General features: G+C 37.7%; 1 protein-coding gene across 11 annotated transcripts in view; it reads left to right on the top strand.

Moving 5' to 3' along the window:
- Nucleotides 1–24783, top strand: part of DMD (dystrophin) — a 2199436-nt gene that overhangs the window by 1149501 nt on the left and 1025152 nt on the right. For all 11 annotated transcript variants that reach the window (XM_074994601.1, XM_074994607.1, XM_074994584.1 and 8 more), the window contains one exon: nucleotides 6787–6937. In XM_074994601.1, coding sequence (XP_074850702.1) covers nucleotides 6787–6937 — 151 coding nt within the window. The remainder of the gene's footprint in view (nucleotides 1–6786; nucleotides 6938–24783) is intronic.

Here is a 24783-nt window from a genome sequence, read left to right as displayed (position 1 = left end):
AACTCTGTTAGAGTCCTGGCCTTCACAGTGTCCTCTGGCAAGGAGTTCCACAGATTGACTGTGCACTGTGTGAAGAAAAGCTTTCTTTTATTAGTTTTGAACCTGCTACCCATTAATCTCATTTGGTGTCTTCTAGCTCTTATATTATGGGAACAAGTAAATAACTTTTCTGTATTCACTTTCTCCATACCATTCATGATTTTATATACCTCTATCATATCGCCCCTCAGTCTCCTCTTTTCTAGACTGAAAAGTCCCAGTCTCTCTAGCCTCTCCTCATATGGGACCCATTCCAAACTCTTAATCATTTTAGTTGCCCTTTTCTGAACCTTTTCTAACACCAATATATCTTTTTTGAGGTGAGGAGACCACATCTGCATGCAGTACTCAAGATGTGGGCGTACCATAGTTTTATATAGGGGAAGTAAGATATTCTTTGTCTTATTTTCTATCCCTTTTTAAATTATTCCTAACATCCTATTTGCTTTACTGACTGCTGATGCACACTGCGTGGATGTTTTCAGAGAACTATCCACTATAATTCCAAGATCCCTTTCCTGATCTGTTGTAGCTAAATTTGCCCCCATCATATTGTATGTATAATTGGGGTTATTTTTCCCAATGTGCATTACCTTACACTTACCCACATTAAATTTCATTTGCCATTTTGCTGCCCAATCATTTGGTTTGCTGAGATCTTTTTGAAGTTCTTCACAGTCTGTTTGGTTTTGACTGAACATTTTGGTGTCATCTGCAATCTTTGCCACCTCACTGCTTAGCCCTTTCTGGAGATCATTGATGAATAAGTTGAACAAGATTGATCCCAGGACTGACCCTTGGGGAATGCCACTAGTTAACCCCTTCCATTGTGAAAATTTACCCTTTATTCCTACCCTTTGTTTCTTGTCTTTTAACCAATTTCCAATCCATGAAAGGATCTTTCCTCCTATCCCATGACCACGTAATTTACATAAGAGCCTTTGGTGAGGGACCGTGTCAAAGTCTTTCTAGAAATGTAAGTATACTATGTCTACTGGATCCCCCTGTCCGCATGCTTGTTAACCCCTTCAAAGAACTCTAATAGATTAGTAAGACACGACTTCCCTTTACAGAAACCATGTTGACTTTTGCTCAAGAAATCATGTTCTTCTACGTGTCTGACAATTTTATTCTTTACTATTTTTTCTACTAATTTGCCCGGTACTCGCAGTGCTCCTCCTAATGCACCCTAATATGCCATTAGCCTTCTTGGCTACAAGGGCACACTGTTTACTCATATCCAGAGTATTTCAGATAAAAATCTTAACACAGTTTATGCTGCCAGCAGTAGTAGTGGTTCCAGTACTGTCCAATCAAATTCAGAGGAGACAAGTTCTGGCCCATGAGTCTCTTACCCCAGTGACGCCTGTGATACCCAAGTGCCACTTACAGCTGGTGTATTATATGTTATTATTCATATTATTCACAAAGAAAGAAGATTCAATGAGATGTGTTCTCTTCTCTCAAAGGTTCTGTGAGACAGAAGGCCTTTGCCCTTTGAGATTTCTAGTGCTGGCTCGGAGTAGAGGACCATAACTATACTATAACTGCTCTCCATGGACCCAGCCCACCCCGCCTCATAGTTCCCTTCAACCCAGGCCAAACCCAAGGATGGAACCCATGGCTATGGTGGTCTGGGCAGATGGCTGCTGGCGATATTTTCTGAGGGGAGCAGGACTCCTGGGTTCTCTCCCCACTTTGGGAGAGGGGTCTAGTAGATTATAGGGTGCGAGGGCTGGTACAAGGACTCCTGGGTCTCTCCCAGTGCTGAGAGGGCAGAGGGGTCTATTGGTTAAAGTGAGGAAAAGCACCATACACAGATGTCTCCAAGATGAGGTGTGAAGCCCTTCAGAAATAGACTGGCAAAGTGGAGGAAGTAGTAGAGGACAGTACAATTGAGGGCACATTGTGGAGCATTAGGGGCACCTGTTGGCCCCATTCAAAATTTTTTTCCTGTGAATATCAGGAATTCCCCTGTCCCTTCTGGTAATGAAATCCTAGCTCAACGGCCTGTGTGAGAGAGGGAAAGCAGAGAGAAAGCCCACAAGCTCCATTCCTTCATAGTTAATTGCCTCCCAAGCCACATGCCTTGGGAAGGAAGTTTAGTCCTTCAGGGAGAGCATAGGAAGCTTTCTTTAACCAAAGAATCTGTTGGGTTGGGGTTACTTTTTTAAAAGGGACAGAAGACAATGCTCTTTAGAAAATATCTAAGGACAACAGGGCAGAGGGCAGAGGCAGATGTGAATCGGGATTGATTTTCACACAGCACTGTTGAGTGTTCCTGGTGTTTACTCAGCACAGATTCATCCCCTACCCCACATAAATAAGATCTTGGACCTCCTGATGGCTCCATGCTGGGCCTTTCTGCAACCTTGAAAACTCATGTGTAGATGTGATTACTTCTGAGGTCTGCTAGCCATGCTAGCCAGAAACAGAATGAACTCAAATTCTAGGGCTTCCTGTTACCTACTTGCTGTACACCTGGTAGAGCAGTAGAGGTGAAAGCTGTCAGAACAGACACATTTGGGGCTTTGTGGGATACCTCTGGAGGCCAATACAATTAATTTAAAATTATTCTATTTCCACACTAGCATTAATTCAACGTTTTAAATTTTAACTTGGGGTTACACTGCCTGAGAAAGGTGGGGCAAGAAAGTTGACTTTAGTGCTCCTTAAAATCAACCTGATGGCATTTGCAACGAAGACAGTCACATGATAAAATCGAGCTCAGTGCCTTAAAATTGACTTTGTGCTGTAGTATGGACAAAGCCACAGAGAAAGCATCTGTAAGCATAGACTCTGATTGCTATTGGAGCCCCGTTGAAGTTCAGGCTTGTTTATCTCTTTGCAGTTTAGGAACCTTAATACTGAGACATCAGATTTACACCATAAAATCTACTGCTGGTGACCTGATGGCAAAAGGATATTATATAACAGGTTAGGATTTTAGTCCTAGTGAAAAGCATTGTCAAGGAATCAGAATTCCAAATGTTGCTTAAACATAATCTGAAGGGATGTATCCCCGCTCCCACTTACTTACATATTTATTTTAGTGCTGCAGTGACCTGGACACTCAGCAACAGGTTCAAAAGTAGCAGTCCTACAATGAAAAAACTCCAAAAATAAACTCCAAAGAGAAGCTACAGAGATGTAATTCTTTTGCAAATTTGACACCATCAACCAAGGATTGAACAGAGACTGGGAGTGGTTGGCCAACTGCAAAAGCAGTTTCTCTGCTCTTGATGTTCACACCTCCACATTAGCTACTGATAATGGGCCACATCCTCCCTGACTGAACTGACTTGATTTCTCCTCTCTTGATGTTCACAGCTCCACATTAACTGCTGATAATGGGCCACATCCTCTGTGACTGAACACACCTTGTCAACTCTGGCTTCCCCTTGACTGAGACCCTCCCTCTTAAACCCTCCTCTCAAACACCCCCACTCATGCATCTGATGAATTGGGTCTTCGCCCATGAACGCTTATACTCCAAAATATCTGTTAGTCTATAAGATAACACAGGCCTTCCTGTTGTTTTTAAAGATCCGGACAAACTCAGCTACCCATCTGATACTTGTAAAAAGATGCCTTCCCACTCCATACCTTGCCATTTTCTGCCTCAACACCAGTTATATGCAGATTCCATTGGCAGCTGTTTCAGTGACATTTTACCTTGTAGAGGATGCAAATAATACTACTAGCATATTTCAGAAACAGAATAAATCAAAATCAAAAGAGCCAGACTGAGTTAACCTTATTTAGGCCTTTTATTCAGCTTTTTTCTTTTTTCCTTTTTGTGTGGCAGCACATGTGACAGGAAAAAAAAAACTAGTCAGCAGTGACGATTAGTTTCACACTTTTGAATTGTTGATTCATTTTTTTCCTGATGGGAACAGAGCTGCCAGCTTTCACATATTTATTTTATTTTTAATTATTATTTTGTTTACAATTTTCCAGGCATTTATTAGTGCTTATTAGAATTTAAAATAACCTGACAATTGCTGTGAAAAATTAACTTCAGTGTATGTTGGGGTAAATATTGGGTTTAATAGGAGGATGAGAAGACCGTAAAAACAATGGAAAGAGAAATGTATGAGTTTTGAAAGTACAATAATTTTTAATTCTTTGTTTTAGTTCATGGGCTGTACATCACTAGCATGCATACTCATGTATGCCCAAGTGTGTATCTTCCACTGCATTACCTTACTTTAACAGATACCATTGTATATACATGTAGACTAATTTTTTGTTAATGTAAACACATCCACTGAATGTCATTTTCTTAACAATCTGTATGTTCCTGGATTTGAGTGGTCCAAAGATTTGAGTGGTCCAAACTGAGGGTGAAAATCAGTCATACAAACAAATAGCTTTTGCAAAATCCACCAGTTTTTTTTTTCAAGAGAAGTGATTGTCCAGTTTGTCCAATATCCATAGCAGAGGGGTATTGCTGGCATATGATGTCATATATAACATTCGTGGTGGTACAGGAATATGAGCTCCTGACTTGGTTAGTCAAGTGATGGTGTCTCCAGAGCAAATATGTGAACAGAGTTGGCAACGGGATTTGTTGCAGGGAAAAGTTCCAGTAGTAGTACTACTGTGGTATGGCATATGGTTGCTAATGAGAATTTTATTGAGTTTAGGTGGTTGTCAGTAAGACTGCTTTTTTTGTTTTGAGAAGGTACAGATTAAAACAGTTACCTTTCTGTGACTACAACATACCAAGAAATCTCTCATTACTTACCACACTCAATAGTGCAGCAAAACACAAGATAAATGAATTTATTACTGGGATGAGAAACTCTATGAATGTCCAAATCAAAGAGTTGTTTCCAGAAACTGTACCATAACTATGCCTTGGGAAGTTCTATGGCTCAAAGCCACCACTTTTGTCAGCAGCCTTCTGTCTTTCAACCACGAGGCACAACACTGTTGTCAACAGAGTCTGTCTACAAAAAGAGCTGAGCTGTGTGGACACTCTTGGGGGCATTCTCTTGACAGACAGGGCATCCAGAATAATGGATAGCCCTGTCTGCTGTGCTTCCAAGTGCTTGTTTTGCTTAGAGAGCAGCTGGGCTGTCCAGCTGATCTGTCCGTAGAGTGGAACGCTCTTCCAATTGACTTTTGTATGTGGCCACACTCTGTCAACAGAAGTTCTGTTGGGAAATATCTTCTGACAGTGACTTCTTGTCAACAGAGCACTGCAGTGTAACCATAGCCATAGTTTTTATTTTATCTTTATTTCTGATGACTTTGTTTGAAACCTGTTTTGAAAATAATGGCAGGCTCAGGACAGTTGAGTTAAGTAAGAATGTAGTTTATTTCCAGTGTTGTTACAAGGAAAAAGGAATGGTTCCCAGAAAGGAATGGTCCCAGAATTAAAAACCTGCGAATTTGCTGTTGGGACTTGTGTTCATAGGATAGGGGGACACCATGTGGCCTTTGCAGAAAAAATGTTCCCTTGCTTTTCTTTAGGGTGTGGTGGTATGATTCAGATCAGTTAACTGAGTCCCAGGAGTAGTCTGAGTAATTGACCTCAAGATTTCAGTTTTATGATAGAGGCCCTGTAAAGTACTTCCCTGGAAACACTTAAAAGGCCTGGGATGGGAGAGTATGAGTGACAGGGTGAGTACATCCTTCACCTGCATTAAGTATAATAAAGTTGCAGCCTCCCACTTAAAATCATCGTTGTGTCTGTCTTCCTTCACCACTGTATCCAAATCAGTTTAAAGAAATATACTTTACAGAAGTTCCAATTAAAACAAAATACACTGTCGAAGAAATCACCTTTTATTTATTTATTTATTTTATTTATTTATTTAACGGTTTTAGTGAAGGCTGCTGCATGTGACCTTTGAGAGACTAGTGAGACTTTTAAGGGTATGTGGTCATCCAGATAAGATTGAAATTAATCATACTCTGTTGATTTGGGTGTTGGGAGGGATAGTATCACTGAATTCTTTATAATACGTGTCACCTTTTCCACAGGTTTCACGGTCCATCTCACCTCAATCTGTAGATTAAATGAAAAGAGTTTGGGGCAGCACGGTGCCTCAAGTTACTTTAAACTTCAAGATAGCAGCTAAATCTATTTCAGGCTCTTGTACCTAGTTGATGACATGGTATGTTTACATGGGATTTTAGTCTTAGTTCAGGCCCCAGCAAACATGTTTTCACAGCCAGCAGCCACCAAAACTGGTGGAATTTGAGATTGTTGTTGGCAGCTTCTGAGGGTAGACCAAGGACTGATTGGACATGGGATCAACCCTGAACTACCCTTGCATACTTAATAGAGTTTCCTTCCTCTATCCATATTGTTGGCAGCGTATCATGGCAGATTGCACTGTTTCAGCAATATATATAAAGAGAGAGAAAGAAAGAGAGCGAGAGAGAGAGGAGATATGTATCCAATTCTGTGGCTTAGCACAGGACTTCAGCTTTTTAAATCTATCAGTGGAGCACCTTTTATTAGTATGCAATTTATTTAAAACAATTAAGGAAAAAGAAAAAAGAAGTAAAAAATGGGTAACAGCCTACCCTGTGGTTTACATGCTCTGTAATCTTGTGACTGCTTTGTTCTGTAATGTTGTATTTTCATGTAGATATTGAAAATTTCAGACACACAGAGACATCAAAATCTCATCATTTGACATCGGATACTTTAAGGACTTTTCATTGTTCTCCTTCTAATGAAAAAAAACCCCTAAAATATCATTACTTGGTTTCCATTTCCACCTGTAGATGGTTTGACAGAGCTGCAAAGAAGTGGCAGTGTTTCCACCATGACATGAAGAATTTTAATCAATGGCTAACTGATGCAGAACTGCAGCTGACTAGAGCACAGACAGGGACCAGGGACCAGGATCATGCCCAAATTAAGCAGTATCTCAAGGTAGGTTTTAACTCACCCCTTTCTGTACTGTACCACGCCTTTATAGTTCAGTTGTGTACAATGTTGGTTGTTATGTGGTACTTTTGTATGATGTTTTTCAAACATTTTCTTGTTCAGTCTTTTTCTATAACAAATATTATTTTTCCAAGATATTAGCCGAAAATACATTTAAAAATAAATTAATATGAAAATAAGGTGCAAACAGATAATTCTATTGTAGTTCAAGATTTGATCTCTCTTTACTTAGTCCAGTCATGCAGTGCCCATTCATTTCTATGTGGAGTGTCTGGTCAGTGTAATAATGGTCAGAAATAATGCTCTGAGAAATAAACTTTGCTTGTGAGGGAGCATCTTTGCTTTTAGGAGAAACTTGATTTGTGAGAAAGCCATGAAAGAGATGTTTCATTAATTTTGTGTGAATCCTTAACCTGTGTTGCCTGTGACTCTTTCATTTTGTAATCAAGAGAACATCCAAGATGGCTTTTTTGTCAGTTGCATCATGACAAAGTTACCATTCAGTTCTCATATGCCAGTTCAGTCTGTAGCCCTATATCCTATTAGGTTCTTCTTAGCCTATGCACGGTGTGCCTGATGAGGCACACAACTGGGATTTATCATTGATTTTGGTCTGCTGGTTGGATGCTGAATGCTGATCCATGGGCTAGGTTCATAAGCAAAAAAAGAACAAAAAAAATCTTAGTTTACTGATAGATGACTTTATTCTTATTTTGTATGTCTCAAAATAATAGTGTGTGTATATATAGCTACCTAGCTAGTACTAGTTCTTTACTGGTGATTTTCAGGTTCATTAGTTCATATGGTTAAAATGGTTTGCTTTCAGTGTTACATCAGCAAGCACCTACACTGCAATGGATATAGGAATGATCAGGTGGAGAAAGCATAGGATGTTTTAATGTCATGGGTGTTTGTTTTTAATTTGTTTTAATTGGTGTCGGCACTGATCTAAAATGAACCAGGAGTGAGGCAAGAAATTCCTGTTGTAGAAGATACTCAAAACCAGCTATGCATATGGAAAAATCATACTCTTTTCAAATTCTCTAAATGCTTTGGTGTGTTAATTTCCTTTTGAACTATAACTCTTAGGCTTCCATTAATCTACAGTTTTAACATATTTGTTTCCTTTTAATTATGTAAAGTACTGAGTTAATTATTTGATTTATTAAGTCATTATTAGGCTGAAGAATTATATTCACTTACAAGATAGACCGGAGAGAAATTGCTATAATATTGTATAATGATCTGTTTTTTCTAAAGTGAAGGAAGCATAACATAGATGTCAGTGTCTGTAATTACAAACTAAAGATATCTTTTAGGAGTGATCAAGTTCAAGATCATTGACAATTTCACAGCACCACAATGCTGTCTAGTGCCAAATACAAATGGAAATAAAAATAACTCACAAAGAAAATTAGATAAGCATACTTTATTAATAATGTGCAAGTCAATATTTTAAAAATGCAAACATTTTATATTTTTTCAAATGAAAGACCCCTAATATATAATACTTTTAAAAGTTATTTTAAAAAGTAAAAATCTTTGTCTCTACAGCTCCTCTTTTCTTTCTAATAGCCTTCTCCCGTAACCAAACTCAAACCAGAATTCACGTTAAACCAAGTACAAAGTTATGTAATGAAAACTAAGTTCAAAGTTATGTAATGAATGAGAGTCTAGAAAAACGATAGTGTATAATAAATGAGGTAATGTTAAGAAGATACATTGGAGGGGAATCCATGAGAGCCATTAATTTATCATTCAGTGACAATGATCCCTTCATTGTGCACGATCTAACTTGCACAGTGAATGAGTCTCAGAGGGCCTACAGAAGACACAATGTCGAATCATGTAATCAAAGGTGAATCATGAAGTATACGCCAAAGGGGGCAGACTTTTGGCTGTGTAGGCAGTGGATATTTTCAGATGCTTCCATTGTCCCCCTTGTGATCTCAAACATATTTTAGTTTATTGTTTCTATACCACGTATGTGGAGGTGACCCTCTCATGGTAAAGTGCAGCACCGTAGCATTTATTTATTTGTGCCCTTTTGCCTGCCTTGACTATTCACTTGCCACTAATTCTCCTAGGGTATGTTTCAACTCTTTGTAAGATAATTTAAAGTAAAATTCCCTTCTTTCTCCCTTTCTTCCACTCCCTACAAAAAATATATCTGGCTGATGCCTAGAGACAGGCAAGATATGTTTCTGGATAGAAATATGAGTCTCATGCCGTTGCAGAGAGGAGTGTAGATGAGGCAACTGTCAGGAAAGCCTCTCCACACAGAACTGTTGGCCAGAGATATGCAAATAAGATGCACAATGTGCATATCTTTTGTCAACAGCTCTCATCAATCTAGGCACATCATAAGTGTCTGACCCTTAACAGTAACAAAACTACCTAATCATGTAATCAATGTAATAGTGGTAGAAGAAATTGTAAAGTGAGAGAAGAAATAGTCTCTTTTTTAAACTCTCCAATGGTCTTTAAAATATTCTATATAATATCATATACAAAATGTATGGTGAGGAGGAATGATGTAAAGGTTTTATGAGCATAAATTTTAAATGATCTGAAAAAACATCACTTGCCCACATATAAACAAGTACTTGACAAATGGACCTTCTAACAAACGTAAGAATCAGCCCATATAGGTCCCCTCTAGAAGTCCTATTCCTGTGTTTATGACTGTCTTGGATCCAAACACCTTCACATTTATCATTCATTTTTATTCATGTATGTCTGTCTGCCCTATGTTTTTTAAAGCTACTGTCACTCAAAACTAAGATGTGATGAAAGGAAAATAGAGCTAAAGGCTATTGAGAGCTTTAAAAAGATTATTTAAAATTTTAGTTTGAGTGACAAAGGGCAATCTGGCAGTTAGGATTTATATGCAGAGTTAAAAATAGTCTGAAGAAACAGGCCTATCATTAAATTAATTGGCTCTGTATCACTTTGTTGGCCATGTGTCAATATTTCACCAACAGCATATATTGATGTTTGTACAAGGAAAGGGGAATACTATTTTTAAGTCAGTTGTTCAGAAGATACTAGTAGACACTTGTGAATCAGACAGAAGAGATGATAATCTCCATTATATCAAGTGGTTGGAAGGTCTGAACATTCTGACTTTTAGTAGATTTGCATCTCGATATTTTGTTGATTTTTTTAATGAGATCACATTGCTTAGTGAACCATATTCAAAATGAAAAAGACTTGCTGAAAAGGGGCTTCATGAGCAGATGTATGACCTGACTTTCAGAGCAGGATGTTGTCTTTTCAAGCTATGTAAAATGTGCAGAAATGTGCTACTAAAAATTGAACTATTTCTTACATTTCTATGTTTAATATATTAATAAATATGAGCCAAATTTTAATATATAGTAACATAAGTCAACTGCACAGTTATGGGAGGTTATGCAGTAGAATTGACTCAAGTAAGTAGGTAACTGCATTAGTTCCAATGAATTTACGGTTGTCTGTGTTAATTTTTGCTACACACTATAGTTGAGTGTTGTTATGCAGCAATTATGCACCAAACATATAACACTACTTATGGAAATCCCATTAATATAATTATTTTATGCCATGAAATAAGATGATTTATCAATTCTTAAAGGACTGCTTGAGAAGCAAAGACGTCAGATTCAATTTCTATTGTTACCTCAAAATCTGAGCATGATTTTACATTTTCAATTGTTAATTCTGTTGTTAATTAATCTGTTATAATTAAGAGTTCTGAAAGATAATTTGTACTCTGTGTCTAAAATTTGACAAGCTCTTTGAGGCAAGCTGAGGGAACAAAAGCCATGTGCCAGTCACACAGAGGAGAATAAATCTACAAATTAAATTTGAAGAGAGGGAAAAATCGGACAGCAGATGAATAGATGGTGAAGGAAGTAACTGAGAGGCATAATGCATCAGTTTTTGTGCATGTAAATCATGCATGTACCCTCTCATAGAAGAAGGCTTAAGTGACATTTACAGAGAAATAATGTTGATAAGATTTTCAGCATTTTAGAGTCTAAATTTAGGTTCTTAAATCCAATTAATAAGTGACTATTCCTTTTTCATAAACTTTGAGTATCCAAAAGCTACCCCTGATTTCAGACTGAAGCTGTGGAGCATTCCATACTTTTGAAAATCTACCCATTTATCTAGGTGCCCACATGTAGATGTAAGAATGTTATGAGTGAATGCTGGTAAAGAGTTAAACCCAGAGACAGTGGGTTCACTGTTGGCAAGAAGCCAGATGATCCAGTGGGACGAGAGAAGGATCTTTTGAATTGAAGCTGTTACCTGCGGAGGTGTCTTTTTAGGGAAAGAACTATTGTAGTTAACTTCCTCTCTCCAACCCTTGTTGAAGTATTGAGAGGTTTTCCTTCAGTTGATTTTTTGTTTTTATTGTTTTTTTTTCTTATCTGTCTGTGGCAGATTGTTTCTAGAATGCTGTATTTGCGTATCGGAGGGGTAGCTCTCTTAGTCTGTATCTTCAAGAACAACAAGAATTCCTGTGGCACCACATAGACTGACAGATATTTTGGAGGATAAGCTTTCATGGGGAAAGACCTGCTTCATCGGATTTATGAGTGGGGGGAAGGGTTCACAGGGGTATTTAAAGAGCGGGGTCCTGGTAAAAGGGAGGGCCAGAGCTGACAAACTCTATTCAGTTAGGGTGGAAAAGGCCCATTATCAGTAGTCTGTATCAAAAGAGGAAAAAACAAGTCAGATCAGATGGGGGGATGTGGCCTATTGTCCAGGGCAGAGAAGCTGCTTTTGTAAGGGGCCAGCCACTCCCAGTGTCTGTTTAATCCTTGGTTGATGGAGTCAAATTTGCAAATAAATTGCAGCTCAGAGATTTCTCTCTCCATTTGATTTTTGAAATTTCTTTGTTTTAGGACTACTAGTTTTAAATCTCTTACTGTCCAGGGAGATTGAAGTGTTCTCCCACAGGTTTTTATACATTACCGTTCCTGATGTCTGATTTATGTCCTTTTATTCTTTTACATAGAGACTATCTAGTTTGACCAATGCAAATTGCAGTGGGGCATTGCCAGCACAGGATGGCATATATTATATTAGTAGATGTGCAGGTAAAGGAGCCCCTGATGGTATGGTTGGTGTTAAGTCTGTGATGATATTACTGGTGTAGATATGTGAGCAGAGTTGGCAGCGAGGTTTACATCATGAGCATGTGAGAGTTTTCAGTTCAGAGTTTTTATACCCTTCTCCATCCTTTTCTCACGAAATTGTGAGAAAACATCGCTCACAGTCCTTGTTTAAGTTCATAGTGGTTGCTGTGACCCTTTCATTTGCTTCATGCCTTAGTGAAGTTGACACTCTCAGCTCCTGAATGTGCAGTCTGTTTAAAGAAATGCACAATTCTTTAATTGCTTTTGTTCTTCCTGTGGCAGACAAGCATCAGATAACTTTCATAGCTACTTGCAATTCTTTTTATTCAGTTTATTCTTTCATATAACTGTTTAAAGCAGTTTATTTTGACAGGAAAAGAAATTCTATTTTCAAAAAAATCCAAACACAAATTTCTACTTCTCAAAATAGTCTTTCAAAATTAAATGACTTTTAGAAAACCTTCAGCTTAAGTTAATTCTACATGACAATTTTTGTAACAAAGCCTTTCTTGTCTTCCTGAAATGGGTGAGCATTTGCTTGCACAATGCCAGGAACAAATGTCCCACTAATATAAATAGGCCTACGCTTAAATGTCTTCTTTCACTAGTTTAACTAGGTCACTAGACTCCATGATGGTACATAAAGTATTTTACCACTTACACAGCAGTTTCCTTAAGAGTTATATTAACAAGCTTGGCATTCAGCTGATGTATCTGCAAGCATGCTTTACACAAATATGTTCGTCATTGCAACATTTAAGATAATCAAGTTTAAATCTTCTTCAAGTATGAATATTTTCTCTGAGGTATTTAAAAGCCCATGTAGGTTTTCTTGATAGAGGATGGGGTTGGTAGAATCCACTATATCCAGATTTGTTGCCCTGATAACGTACCCTACAACATTCCTTTCACACTCTGGTTGCTTAAAATGTTTGCTTTTCTGCTTGATAAAAGCAGAACTCTTCTAGAATTTTTATTGGTGCCAATGTTTTATAGTATAACTAGCTTAACATACATATGGCTATATTTCTGAACATCCTGGCTATAACATTCTAGTCACAATATCTTAATATTCAGTAGAAGTACAAACATGTTTTATTAAAGTCACTTTTATACCAGGTTTGAGATCTGTCCTCTAAACTTGCAACTGAATAAATAGGTGACATCAGTTGCTTTTAATTAAACATTTTCTCCTCTATACTTTTCCTTTGTGTCATATGGCTATCTTATATGTGTTCTAATTATACTTCCAGAAATAAGATGGAAAACAACAAAAAAGACACAAAATTATAATTCACGTGTGTATATATATATACACACACACACACACACACACATATTTCACAAATTATGTATTGAGACACTTCATTCTGATCATGAAATCTTCACTAGACTTATTTTTGTCAACTGTTCAGTGTCTAGCAGCAGAAAAAGTATCTAATGGTAAACCACAGTACTGCAACATAATTTCTTAACTCTACTTGATTAACTAATGGAAGCTAATGCAGCTAATGGAAAAGATGCACAAGAATCGCAGAGTTGACTACAGAAGACATTCCATTAAACACTAACTTTCACTAAGTTCCTAACGTTTGCTTCATTGTAAGAAAAGTTCTTGAGTTCTGTGAAGTTACTGAGTTTGGGAATAATGACTAGTTTAATATGATTAACTTGGCATTTCTGTATTGTCAATGTTTACATGTGAACGGAGGAATAATCAAGGAGCAGCTCGGATGATACGTAAGCTCAAGAGAACTGTAACTTCTAACTATGGGCTTTCTAGTTTCTTAATTGTTGCATTGTTTTGAAAACAAAAGTGTGCAGTTCTTTAATATGCATGCTCTGATCTCATCTATTTTCACCATTGCTTTTAAATACTTTAGTAAGTGTAAGAAGTTACAGAGAATGATACTGATAAAATATTTACTTTAGTTTGTAGTTGAGATGTAAAATTTACAGGGATTTCATGAGTTTGCTTCTGTTGCTAGCCTTTGTTTGGAAAACATGACTGACTACTTCATATGACCATGTGTTTTGTTTCCAGCTAGATCCTTAGTTCATGCTTCAAGAGTCCGCATGTCCACTATGCTCCAAGTCTATGCCCAACTTTTACTTCGGTCAAATTCATACATATTCATAACTAATGCCAAAGGCTGATGCCTGCTTAAAGTTATGTGCATGAGCACTGCAATCATTAACAATAATACTACTACTAATAGCAATTTCCTAACTCCTAGCTGCATTCAGCATATGTCAGAGTCTGCAAGTAGCAGACTTACATATGGTCATTGCTATTAATAACATGTATCTCTCAAAGTGTGAGAGAAATTTGGATGTGAATAATTCTACCTCCTGAATAGCCAGGCTGCCCATGCAAGTGAGCCCTTTATTTAGACTAAATGTAAAAACAGTACCCAAAGTGAGAACAATGAAACATACAAATAAGCAGCTGCTGATGGAGAGAGACTTATGTAAAGCTGTTAAATAAAGGAAAATGTGATTAAACGAGTACAACTGTAGATCAATTGTATTGTACCCAGCATATGGTCTAGATTACAACAAATAGGTGAAGCCCTGAAAAGGGAGTTATTTGCAGCTGTTTGACCCTAGGTGGAGTTCAAGGAATGTGCCCACTTTTGGAAATGGGTACGCAGATTAAATTGGATTATACATTAGAATGGTGCTCACTATTGGCTCAGTGCACCAGATTAGCTCTTTGGGTCACTCTGTATCTCTGTCCCCATGGGGCAATTAGCTCTGTCACTGAAAGCTGTACTTTCTGAGTTTTCTTGAGTAGTTTCTAAATGTTGTGGCCCCATGCCTTAAGTATTTTCTGCAAAAGGAAAATGTGTGTTTCTTGGTGTGGGTGAATGGGAGATTCTTTGCACTTTACCTCTTATTCTGCCCCTAATTGTACCTGCCAAAGAATAGCCTGCCCCCTCAGAAGAAATCTATTTATGGAACAAAAAATACCCTCAGTATTTTCTAACTTAATACTAGGGGTATGTCTACTCTGCACCAAATACCTCACAGCTGGCCTCTGTCAGCTGGCTTACTTTCACAGAACTTTGTCTATGGGGCTATAAAATTGCAGTGTTGATGTTTGCTGTGGACCCCAACCCTTTGTGGGGTCCCAGAACTCAGACTACAGCCCAAGCCTGAATGAATAAACTTAAATGTTATAGCCCTGATGATTGAACCACATGAGCTTGAGCAAACTGCTGCAGATGAATAGCAGGAATTTTACTGCTGTGTAGACATAACCTTTGGCTACAGTTACACTAGTGAGGTTTGCTGAAAAAAATCAGTGGAACGTCCACACACAAAATGTGTTTTGTCGACAAAACTCAGCACTTTTGCTGGCAGTGTTCTGCCTGTCACCCATGAGGCATAATGGTGCTGTCCACACATTCTATTGACAAAAAGAGGTGTGGATGCTCTGTGGGGGCTTTCTCTCAAAACACAGGGCATCCAGGACAATGGGCATCCTTGTCTGTTGTGATTCCAGGTGACTGTTTTGTTGAGAGAGCAGCTGGGCAGTCCATCCATTCTGTCCACTGAGTGGAACACTCTTCTGATTAGCTTTTGTGTGTAGCCACACCCTGTGGACAGAAGTTTTGTCTGGAAGTCTCTTCCAACAGTGGCTTCTGTCAACAGATCTCTGTAGTGTAACTGCAGCCTTAGTGTTCATTATCTTTGTATACAAACACATGGCTATGTCTTTGTTGTTTTCCCATTTGCTAAATGTCATTTTATAAAACAGGTTCTCTCACACCACCTCCCCCAGAGACATTCTGGTGCATTAAGCAGGAGAAAAATAAGTCAACAAGCAAATTTGTGTTGGCTGTGCATAAGTCATCCAAAGTTCTGTCTTTAAGTCTAATTTAAATTTGATAAGTCTAATTTTAATCCACCATGATGGAAAGCAGTCTCTAGCATACCAGATTCAATGTTCATAATTATATGTTGTTGAGCTGTTAATGTCTGTCAGCAGATGTTATATCTGTAGATGTTCTCTTTATTTTTTTTAAGTTACTGAAAAATGTTAAGGCAATAAGAACTTTTATTAATTATATGCAGCCTTCTGATTATGCTGTAGACACAGAACTCTAAGCAGTAGAATGTGTGTCTTACAAGGGTCACTATGGAATTGTTATAATCAAGATTGTACGGGTCAAATCCAAACTTCAAAAGTTGTTGAAGTTAACTTCTCTATACTTTCTCCCTGCTCCACAGTAATCTCATAAATTTGAACTTTAAATTTTACTTTGGAGAAGCCGAGGCAAGAAAGAAATGAAAGCAGAGATCCTAGATCTGTAGGACTGAAAGATTTGGTTATGCTTACTAAAGACTAAAAATTGGAACATGTTGATTTTGTAATAATAATTAATTTAAAACAGTTACGTCAGCCCTAGCAGTTACTGGAATCCAAGAATCAAAAGGAAAACTCAAATTCAGGTGACTGAGGCTTCAATTGCTGATTTCACTAAACCACCCAACAACTCAAAGTACATAAAAGGGAAATGTATATATTTCATCCCACATTTTTTTCAAAATTCCAGTTTCTAATTCTAGTAAAATCGGTCATTTAAAGCCTACAGTTAAAGTGAAGTTCACATTTTTTAGATTTGTTTCCTGCTTCCACATATAAGAGGATATGTTAATGATTCCCATTTTACTTGTCTAGATTACCATTTTGGTTAATTGTAGCTGATATGTTTAATATTTCAACAAGTTACTACCAATACAACAAAAGCTAAAAAAAAATCTCATGTAAGGCCATATAAAAGAAGGAAGAAAGGTGAGCAGAAGCTTGAAGAAATAATGAAGCCATATAACACTGTAATTGATGTAAATATATAGAATACAATCCAATGAGAAACCAGTTTAGCACATTTATCTGGAAAAGTATACTTTGAATATAGCACTTATTAGAATAATTGCGAAATATCTACTGTTTCATAAGAAAGTATGTATATGACTTACAATACAATATTATTAACAGGAGCTCACCACTGAATTCCATGGGCAACATACTGAAAACTGACTGCTTATTTCCTCAGTATTTTCATTAAACAAATAAGTTTTCCTTTGCAATATTTGACATCCCAGAATCACTAGTGATTAAGTTTGTAATATTGGCAGTGAGACAGTGAAGGGATCCCTGAAGTTCAGATGTGCATTATTTAATTTTCTCAGTTCGAAAAATAAAGATTGTGCTTTCTACTGAAAGGAAAGAGAAGTATAAAAACCTCCCCTACTATAATAACCAACAAAGTAGCTTATAATATCAGAGGAAAAATGGTGTTACCGAAAAATATGTTAGTAGATTTCAGGTGGGAAAGAAGAAAATCATTGCCCATTACCACATGACAGAGTTCAAAAGGGATACTCTGCTAGGCGCTATGTATGCCAAAAGCATGAAACATTGAATATTTGTTTTATACTTTAGAACGCTGTAAGAGACGTGTAGGGTGACCATCTGCCCTATATTAGGCAGGATGATCCCATATTTGGGTTGCCAACAAGGTGTCCCAATGTATTTTTTAAAAGGGACTCAGTGTACCACATTTGAGCCCTCCCTCACTGACCTTTTCTGTCAGCAGCTGCACAGGTGCAGCTGCTGGAGGGAGTCACTTCCCTGAGCCTCGGGAAACCAGGGGACCATGGGCAGCTGCCGCGGCCTGGCTGCTTCCCCTGGGCTCCCGGCGGCTGCTGCTTCTCCTGGGCTGCTGGGGAGTGCCGGTGGCTGCTGCTTCCCTGGGGCTCCAGGGCCAGGAGTGCCCATGTCTGCTGCTTCCCCAGGGTTCCCAGGGAATGCTAGTGGCTGCCTCTTCCCCAGGGCTCCTGGTGGCTGTTGCTTCCCTGGGCTCCCGAGCAGCTTCTGCCTCCTTCCCAGCTCCCCGGGGCTAAGTGGAGCCGGGAGGAGCCACCCTTCCCCCCATTATCTCTCTGTCCCGTATCTTGGACAGGGAAATATGGTTGCCCTAAAGCAAAGAGATGCAGTAGTCAGCAACTCAATATGCATTTTATGTTGGATGCATGGGGAAAATGGTATTCAGGGCAACCTTCTGTTTTGATAGGACTTTGGTTTTCTCTCTTAAATGTACATTCTACAATATGTTTCTGCTGAAAAAAAAAAGAAATTTTTGAACGACATACCTTGTACTTGGAGTGGAAGCCAGTACTGTAGTCCCTGTGGGACACTTCTTTCTTTTTCTTTTCCTTTCTTTTTTTTTTTTTTTAAATAGCATGTTTGCCACTGCAAGCCAGATTATTTAGAATGGATATACAGAAGGTACCTAATTAAAAACACTAAATTTGGGGATAAGCTATGTCAGTCACAAGTTGTTTGTATATATACACCCTGAAGTTTGTCGAGATTTATTTGCAAAAATTTTATACTAAGGACAAGTCAACTGTCCTGAGGAATAAAACGTTAAATATTATGGATGCCACTCTGCTTTGTTTTAAATTTTCTTCATCAGTATTTCTATTTTAGATAAGCTCTCTGTTACTGTTTTAGATAAGGTTGGTCTTTTGCAGAATTTATTTAAAAAAACTCTGTGTGAATCAAATATTTAGGGCTGTAGCGGAATACCCAGATTGTGTATGTAAATATTTATGCAAGGATTTTTAGAAATGTGACTTTATAATCTTCAACAACAAACTAATGAGATACTTAAAGCAAATTTTAACCTGAGGTCCTGTAGACATGGTAGTGTACAACTGTTTTTGTCAGTAAATTCAGCTTTGGCACATGTCTGTTAAATGGTTTTATTACCTTTTAATGGCTCTTTCACAGGTTGAATGTTATGCTAATAGGTCTGGCAAATTGGAAGGCTTTTCACTTTTAAGTTAAATTAACAGACCCAGGGAAGAGTCACCAGTCTGTGAGCTGCAACAGGCAGCTGAGGGAGCCTTCAGAAACAGTCAGAATAGGATAGAAAGAGGGGAGTGTTTGATAATAAGGCTGTGTCTACATTACACCTCCCTTTTGGAAGGGGCATGTAAATGCAGCCAAACAAAAATGCAAATGAGACATCGATTTAAATAGTGCATGCCTCATTTGCATACTCTTTTTGGGAAGGGGTGCTTTCAAAAGTGGGGTTTCCTTTAGAAGGGACCCCATCTACGTGTCTGGTTGTGTTATGAAAGCGGCCCCTTTCAGAAGCGTAGGAGTATGCAAATGTGGTGTAAGATATTTAAATCCATGCCTCAGTTGCATTTTTGATCGGCTGCATTTACATGCCCTTCCAAAAGGGAGGGGTAGTATAGACACAACCTAAGACCCAGAGAAGGCATTGTCTCCTGTTGCCTCCTACATCCACCACCCTTAAAAAATTCCATTATGCCACAGGATGGGGAGAAGGAGTAAGTGTTCTCAGTGCCTTATGGTATTCATCAGACTTAGCTCTTGCAAGCTGCCACACGCATTGTCTACCTGACCATTGCCAGATATGGTCACTTGTGGCTTCTGATGTCCACAGTTTGCCATTCCCATTGGATAAGGACCAATGACTTGAACTTGTTTCAGAAGTAATGAGGACAGGGATCCCCTTCAACTGATAAGGAGAGGAAACCATGGTTCATCCTAAAATAGTTACTAATATTTTCTTTTCATAAGAAGTAATAATTAGGTTTCTAGAATTGTATTATTTTGTATTATAATTTATACATTTCTTGAGATATTATAATTTTGGAGTAAAAAATTGTGAATTTCTGTCTTTTACTACAGAATAGTAAAATATTTCTGGACAGTGATGGAGATAATAGTGCTGCTGATAATGGCAGTGGTAAAATATCAAAATAGATGTTAACATGAATTTGTAGTAAAAAGCCATTTTCATCATGGCTGTGTCTACACTAGCCAAAAACTTCGAAATGGCCATGCAAATGCTCATAGGAATAAGGGGCCTTCGAAGTAGCTGGGGTCCTTTCAAAAAGGAGCCCTGTCTGAACGAGCCGCGCGGCGGCGAGCTGCATCAATTTCGAAGTGCTGCAGCTGCCCGCATGCTAATGAGGTTCTGAATATGTATTTCAGTGCTTCATTTGTAAACTTCGAAATGGCCATTTGCATAGCCATTTCAAAGTTTTTGGCTAGTGTAGACACGGCCCATGAGTGACATAATTCTGTCCCATTGCACCCAGTTCTGCATTACTTTTCATTCCTAATTTACTGTATCCTATTAAAAGTTTTTTTTAGGTCATTTGTTGTAACTGCTACCCAGACGTTAAAATGCCTTAAGGGAATGAAAAATAATAAATTTAATGTTACCGGTATAGTTCTGCCAAGCCCTGCCACCAGGAGAACACAATTGATAGCTTGTACTTAGACTGTATTATAAATCATGGTGTTGTTTACGCTGAAAAAATTCTGTCTTCATAGTAGTTTGGAATGATGCATTTCTCAAACATTTCCTTATTAATCTTCTTTTTCCAAATTACTACTTGCATATATAGATGTACAGTTTTAACTATCCAAGTTCATATAATTTTTAGTAAGAGTATTATCCAGGATATGAATGATTAAATATTTTCTTTCTTGTACTTCTCTACTGTAAGAAAAGAAATGCTTTGAAACATGGCAGTCGGATCATCAGGGATTGATTCTTCATAGCCTTATACCTCATTTGAGAAAAAGCACAGATGTCTGTCCTTAATTTGTAATGAAAGAGGTGTCAGAGCGCAAGCAGGTTTTTTGTTTCTTTGTTTGTTTGTTTAATTTCATAAGTCTTGTGGCAAGCGCAGAGGTGCCCAGGCTATTAAGTGTAAAGCCGAGAGGTGCCAGGGCTCATCCCTGGCAGAAATTATATGTTGTGAGAAGTGTACAGTCATTACAAACTGCTGCCAAAATGGAACGGTAGCACCCTAACATATTCACTTTGCGGCTTTTCATACAGAGTGATCGTGGCCCTTTAGCTCTGAATTTAGTCCTGCATTAGGCTGGCTTTTGGATGGTCACAGCCCATAACGTATCTTGGGTAATGGACTTCTGGATGTATACAATTGTATTCGGCTTGGGTGAAGTAATGTACATATTGGGACTCTTGTGGTGCTACTTCAGAGTTGGATGGCTCATTTTGACTTGTATCTATCTTAATCCTTTACTTTTAATTAATCTGTGTAGTTGTAGAGTTGTGATTGTTGTAATATCTGAGCATATTGTCCCAAGTATACGAGTTGGTTCTAACACTGACATCTATACTACATTTTCAAGCCTTTAACTAAACCATCTTCATATAGGCACAGCCCTGAAATGCTGCTGAGGCCTCTGAAATAGATTATCAGATGCCCATTAACACCTTATTTGTCTGAAACCACAGGAAAAATGTTATTGCTTTGCAAAACAAATTTTCTCCTTACCAAAGGATACATAGGTCTCTTTTGAGCTCCATTTCACTGAAACTATGGCTATGTCTAATCTAGCTCCCCTCTCTTTCGAAAGGGGGATGCTAATGAGACATTTCAGGATATGCTAATGAGGCGCTGCAATCAATATGCAGCAATTTACTAGCATAATGGTGGCTGGAGTACTTCAGAAGTGCCACTTTCAATCGCGCACAGCTCATCTACACAGGGTCCTTTTCAAAAGGACCCCACACACTTCAAAATGCCCTTATGCCTATTTGGTCATAGGTATAAGGGGATCTCGAAGTGTGTGAGGTGCTTTCAAAAAGGACCCGTGTAGACAAGCCACACGCGATTGAAAATGGCACTTTTGAAGAGCTGCAGCCACCATTATGCTAGCAAAGTGCTGCATATTGATTGCAGCACCTCATTAGCATATCCTAAAATGTCTCATTAGCATCTCCCTTTTGAAACGGAGGGCTAATATAGACATAGCCTATATTCTTCATTTAATGGTATCCAGAGGATCCGAAAACATTTAGTATACTCCATCTAGTATTTATATTACTTCTGAAATTTTGTCATCTCTTGGGTGGCAGCTGTAGAAATATGCAGTGCGAAATGTATGATACACCAGAGAAAGGAAGGTAGATTTGGCTAAGGCCAGCCAAATGTAAGTATACTGTTTAAGAAAAATTGTGCTAAGTTTTATATTGTCTGTGGAGAGAACACACCAATTTTGTTTAAAAAAATATCATCCAAAAATCCTATTCACAGAAAACTCATCTGAATACTCCAGTTGCCTTCTCTTGCTAGTCTCTGTTTCTGTCAGGGACTATGAGTTGAGTGCTGTAGTTCATGAAATAACTGTAAATCACTTACTGCAATTAGCCAGTACTGAAATAGCTTATAATTGAAAATGCATGACAGCAGTGTCTGAGCATCATATTAAGCTTTGAAGTTCTTTATTAGTCTGAAGCTGGTAAGAGAGTTTGGAAACAAATGGGTGAAAGTCATTTTCTTATCAAACTATTTTAGTGGTCATATCATACCCACATCTTAGTCAATACAGAATGATTTACTGAGGCAGTTTGATTTCATGTAAGTTACAATACTATGTAAAGTAAAGAAATATAAACAAGGATGTGAATAGTGAAAAAATCCGTTTTCTCCTATAGGCAATTATTTCTTAAAATAAACACTGTGTCACAGATGTGAGCTGTAAAAACAACTAAAATGTGCATTTTCCTCTTTAAATAAAACTACATCACTCCCATTTAACCTGTGGCCCTTGTAAAGATTTGTAATGTGTTGTTAATGTACGATAAATCTTCCCCCAAAAGTAAATCCCAAGTTTCTAATATTTTTTCTTTTAGAAGAGGCAGATAAATGTTGCAAAATCAAAACCTGAAAACATTTCTACAAGAATGAATTCAGTTTAGGTGTGTTCATCCTCACTTATGTAACTTAAAGACTAACAATTTTATTTTTTAGGTAATGAGTTTTCATGGGTAAGACTCACTTCTTCAAATTCAGTTCAGAATTCCCCCTGTTCAGAATCTGAAGAAGTGAGTCTTACCCACTAAAGCTCATTACCTAATAAATAAAATTGTTAGTCTTTAAGGTGCTACAGGACTGCTTGTTTTTTGTTGTTTATTGCTTTGTTTGTTTGTTTGTTTTGTTTTTAAGCTACAGACTAACCCGGGTACTCCTCTGAGACTATTTACTATCCTCTTTCATGTAGATTTTCCATAGATGTGTTAGTGCTTAGATTTCCTCAGGTAAGTGTTCCCCTAGGGTTCATTCCAAGCCGATGCATACATAGTGGAAGGAAAATGTTCTCTGAAGGGATGGGCTATTACTTGACACAACACAGAGACATGGCAGTTACTTAACTGAAAAAACAACAAGAAGTACTGTGATACCTTATAGACGAAGAGATTTTTTTTTTACATAAACTTTTGTGAGTAAAGGCCCACTTCATCTCATGCATGGGTCTTTGCTCACAAAAGCTTATGCTCCAAAAAAATCTGTTAGTCTATAAGGTACACGGGACTTCTTGTTGTTTTTGCGGACACAGAGTAGCATGGCTGCCCCTTTGATACTTAAATGAAAAAGGCAAAGATATGACTGCCCTCTTTGTAATTAGAACTGTGTACACATGCACAATTACTTTGTGGGAATATGACACTATCCAAACAGTTAAACTCTGCAGCTAACCAATAAATCTGATAACCTATTTTTTTTTCTCGCAGCATTTTGTCTAAAGCTGAAGTAAGCAGAAAGGAAAGAATAATGTTTTCTTAAATGTATTGGTTTCTATAAAACAGTCTTGCTTTTCAAAATATTGAAAGCACCAGTAACTTCTTAAGGCCATCCTCTTTATTATTTCAGTTACAGAGACAGTTTGCAACTAATCAACAGAACTTCAATATTGAATAAACAGAGTGCTATTCATAAGATCAATCTGAAAAGTATACAGAAGCAACAAAATCTCACTAAGATCAATGCAAAAATTCAATTACTGAATGCACCTTAGTACATCAGATAAAGCATGGGCATGTTTATATGAGCGAGGCCCTGATGATATTTTTCAATATCCTACAGTACTTCAGATTGATTGAAAGAAGAAAAAGCAAGGTTTTTTCATACCTTTCCTAGTTGTTGGTATCTTTACAAATAAAAAATAGCTTTTATGAAGAACAAGACCTTTGTTGTAGGCCTTCTTTTTAAGTAACTATTACAGACCTATTTATGAGATACATTTTCTCAATAATATTACAGATGGTTTATTTCCAATAATTTTCTCTGAGAGTTTCATGTCAATGTTACTTCCCAGTATATCTTCTTTTTCTTTTAAGCTCTGCTAATAGTTTTCTTTTTCAGGAAAATAAAGCATATTGACTGTGTACTGGCATGCATTGTGAGGCAATACAATAATTTTTAATTCTCTTTCTAAGGTAAAATAACATTACACGAGCAAATCTTTTAGAGAAAATTTTATGGCTGTGTCTGTACTAGCAAGCTCTTTTGAAAGATTGTTTGAAAGAAGGAGGTTTTCGAAAGATCCCGCGGATCGTCTGCACACAAAAAGCATTCTTTCAAAAGTAAATTGAAAGAGTATAGTGCTCCTTTCAAAAGCCCTCTCCCACTCCTGTTTCCAGAAGAATGCCTTATTTTAGAAACTTCTTTAGAAAGAAAACTTGTGTAAATTCTTCTCAGTGCCCTTCTTTCCTCATGGCACCTGATTTTTCAATCCCTGGCCCATTCTTTTGAAAAAGCACGGCCTGTGTGGCTGCTCTCTTTTGAAAAAACAGCTCACTCTCTTGATCTGCTTTTTTGTATGTGGAT

The sequence above is a fragment of the Carettochelys insculpta genome, chromosome 1, assembly GCF_033958435.1.
Source record: "Carettochelys insculpta isolate YL-2023 chromosome 1, ASM3395843v1, whole genome shotgun sequence".
NCBI classification, from domain to species: Eukaryota; Metazoa; Chordata; order Testudines; family Carettochelyidae; genus Carettochelys; species Carettochelys insculpta.
Note: the sequence above shows the minus strand (reverse complement) of the source record. Positions and strands in the feature narration are given on the sequence as shown.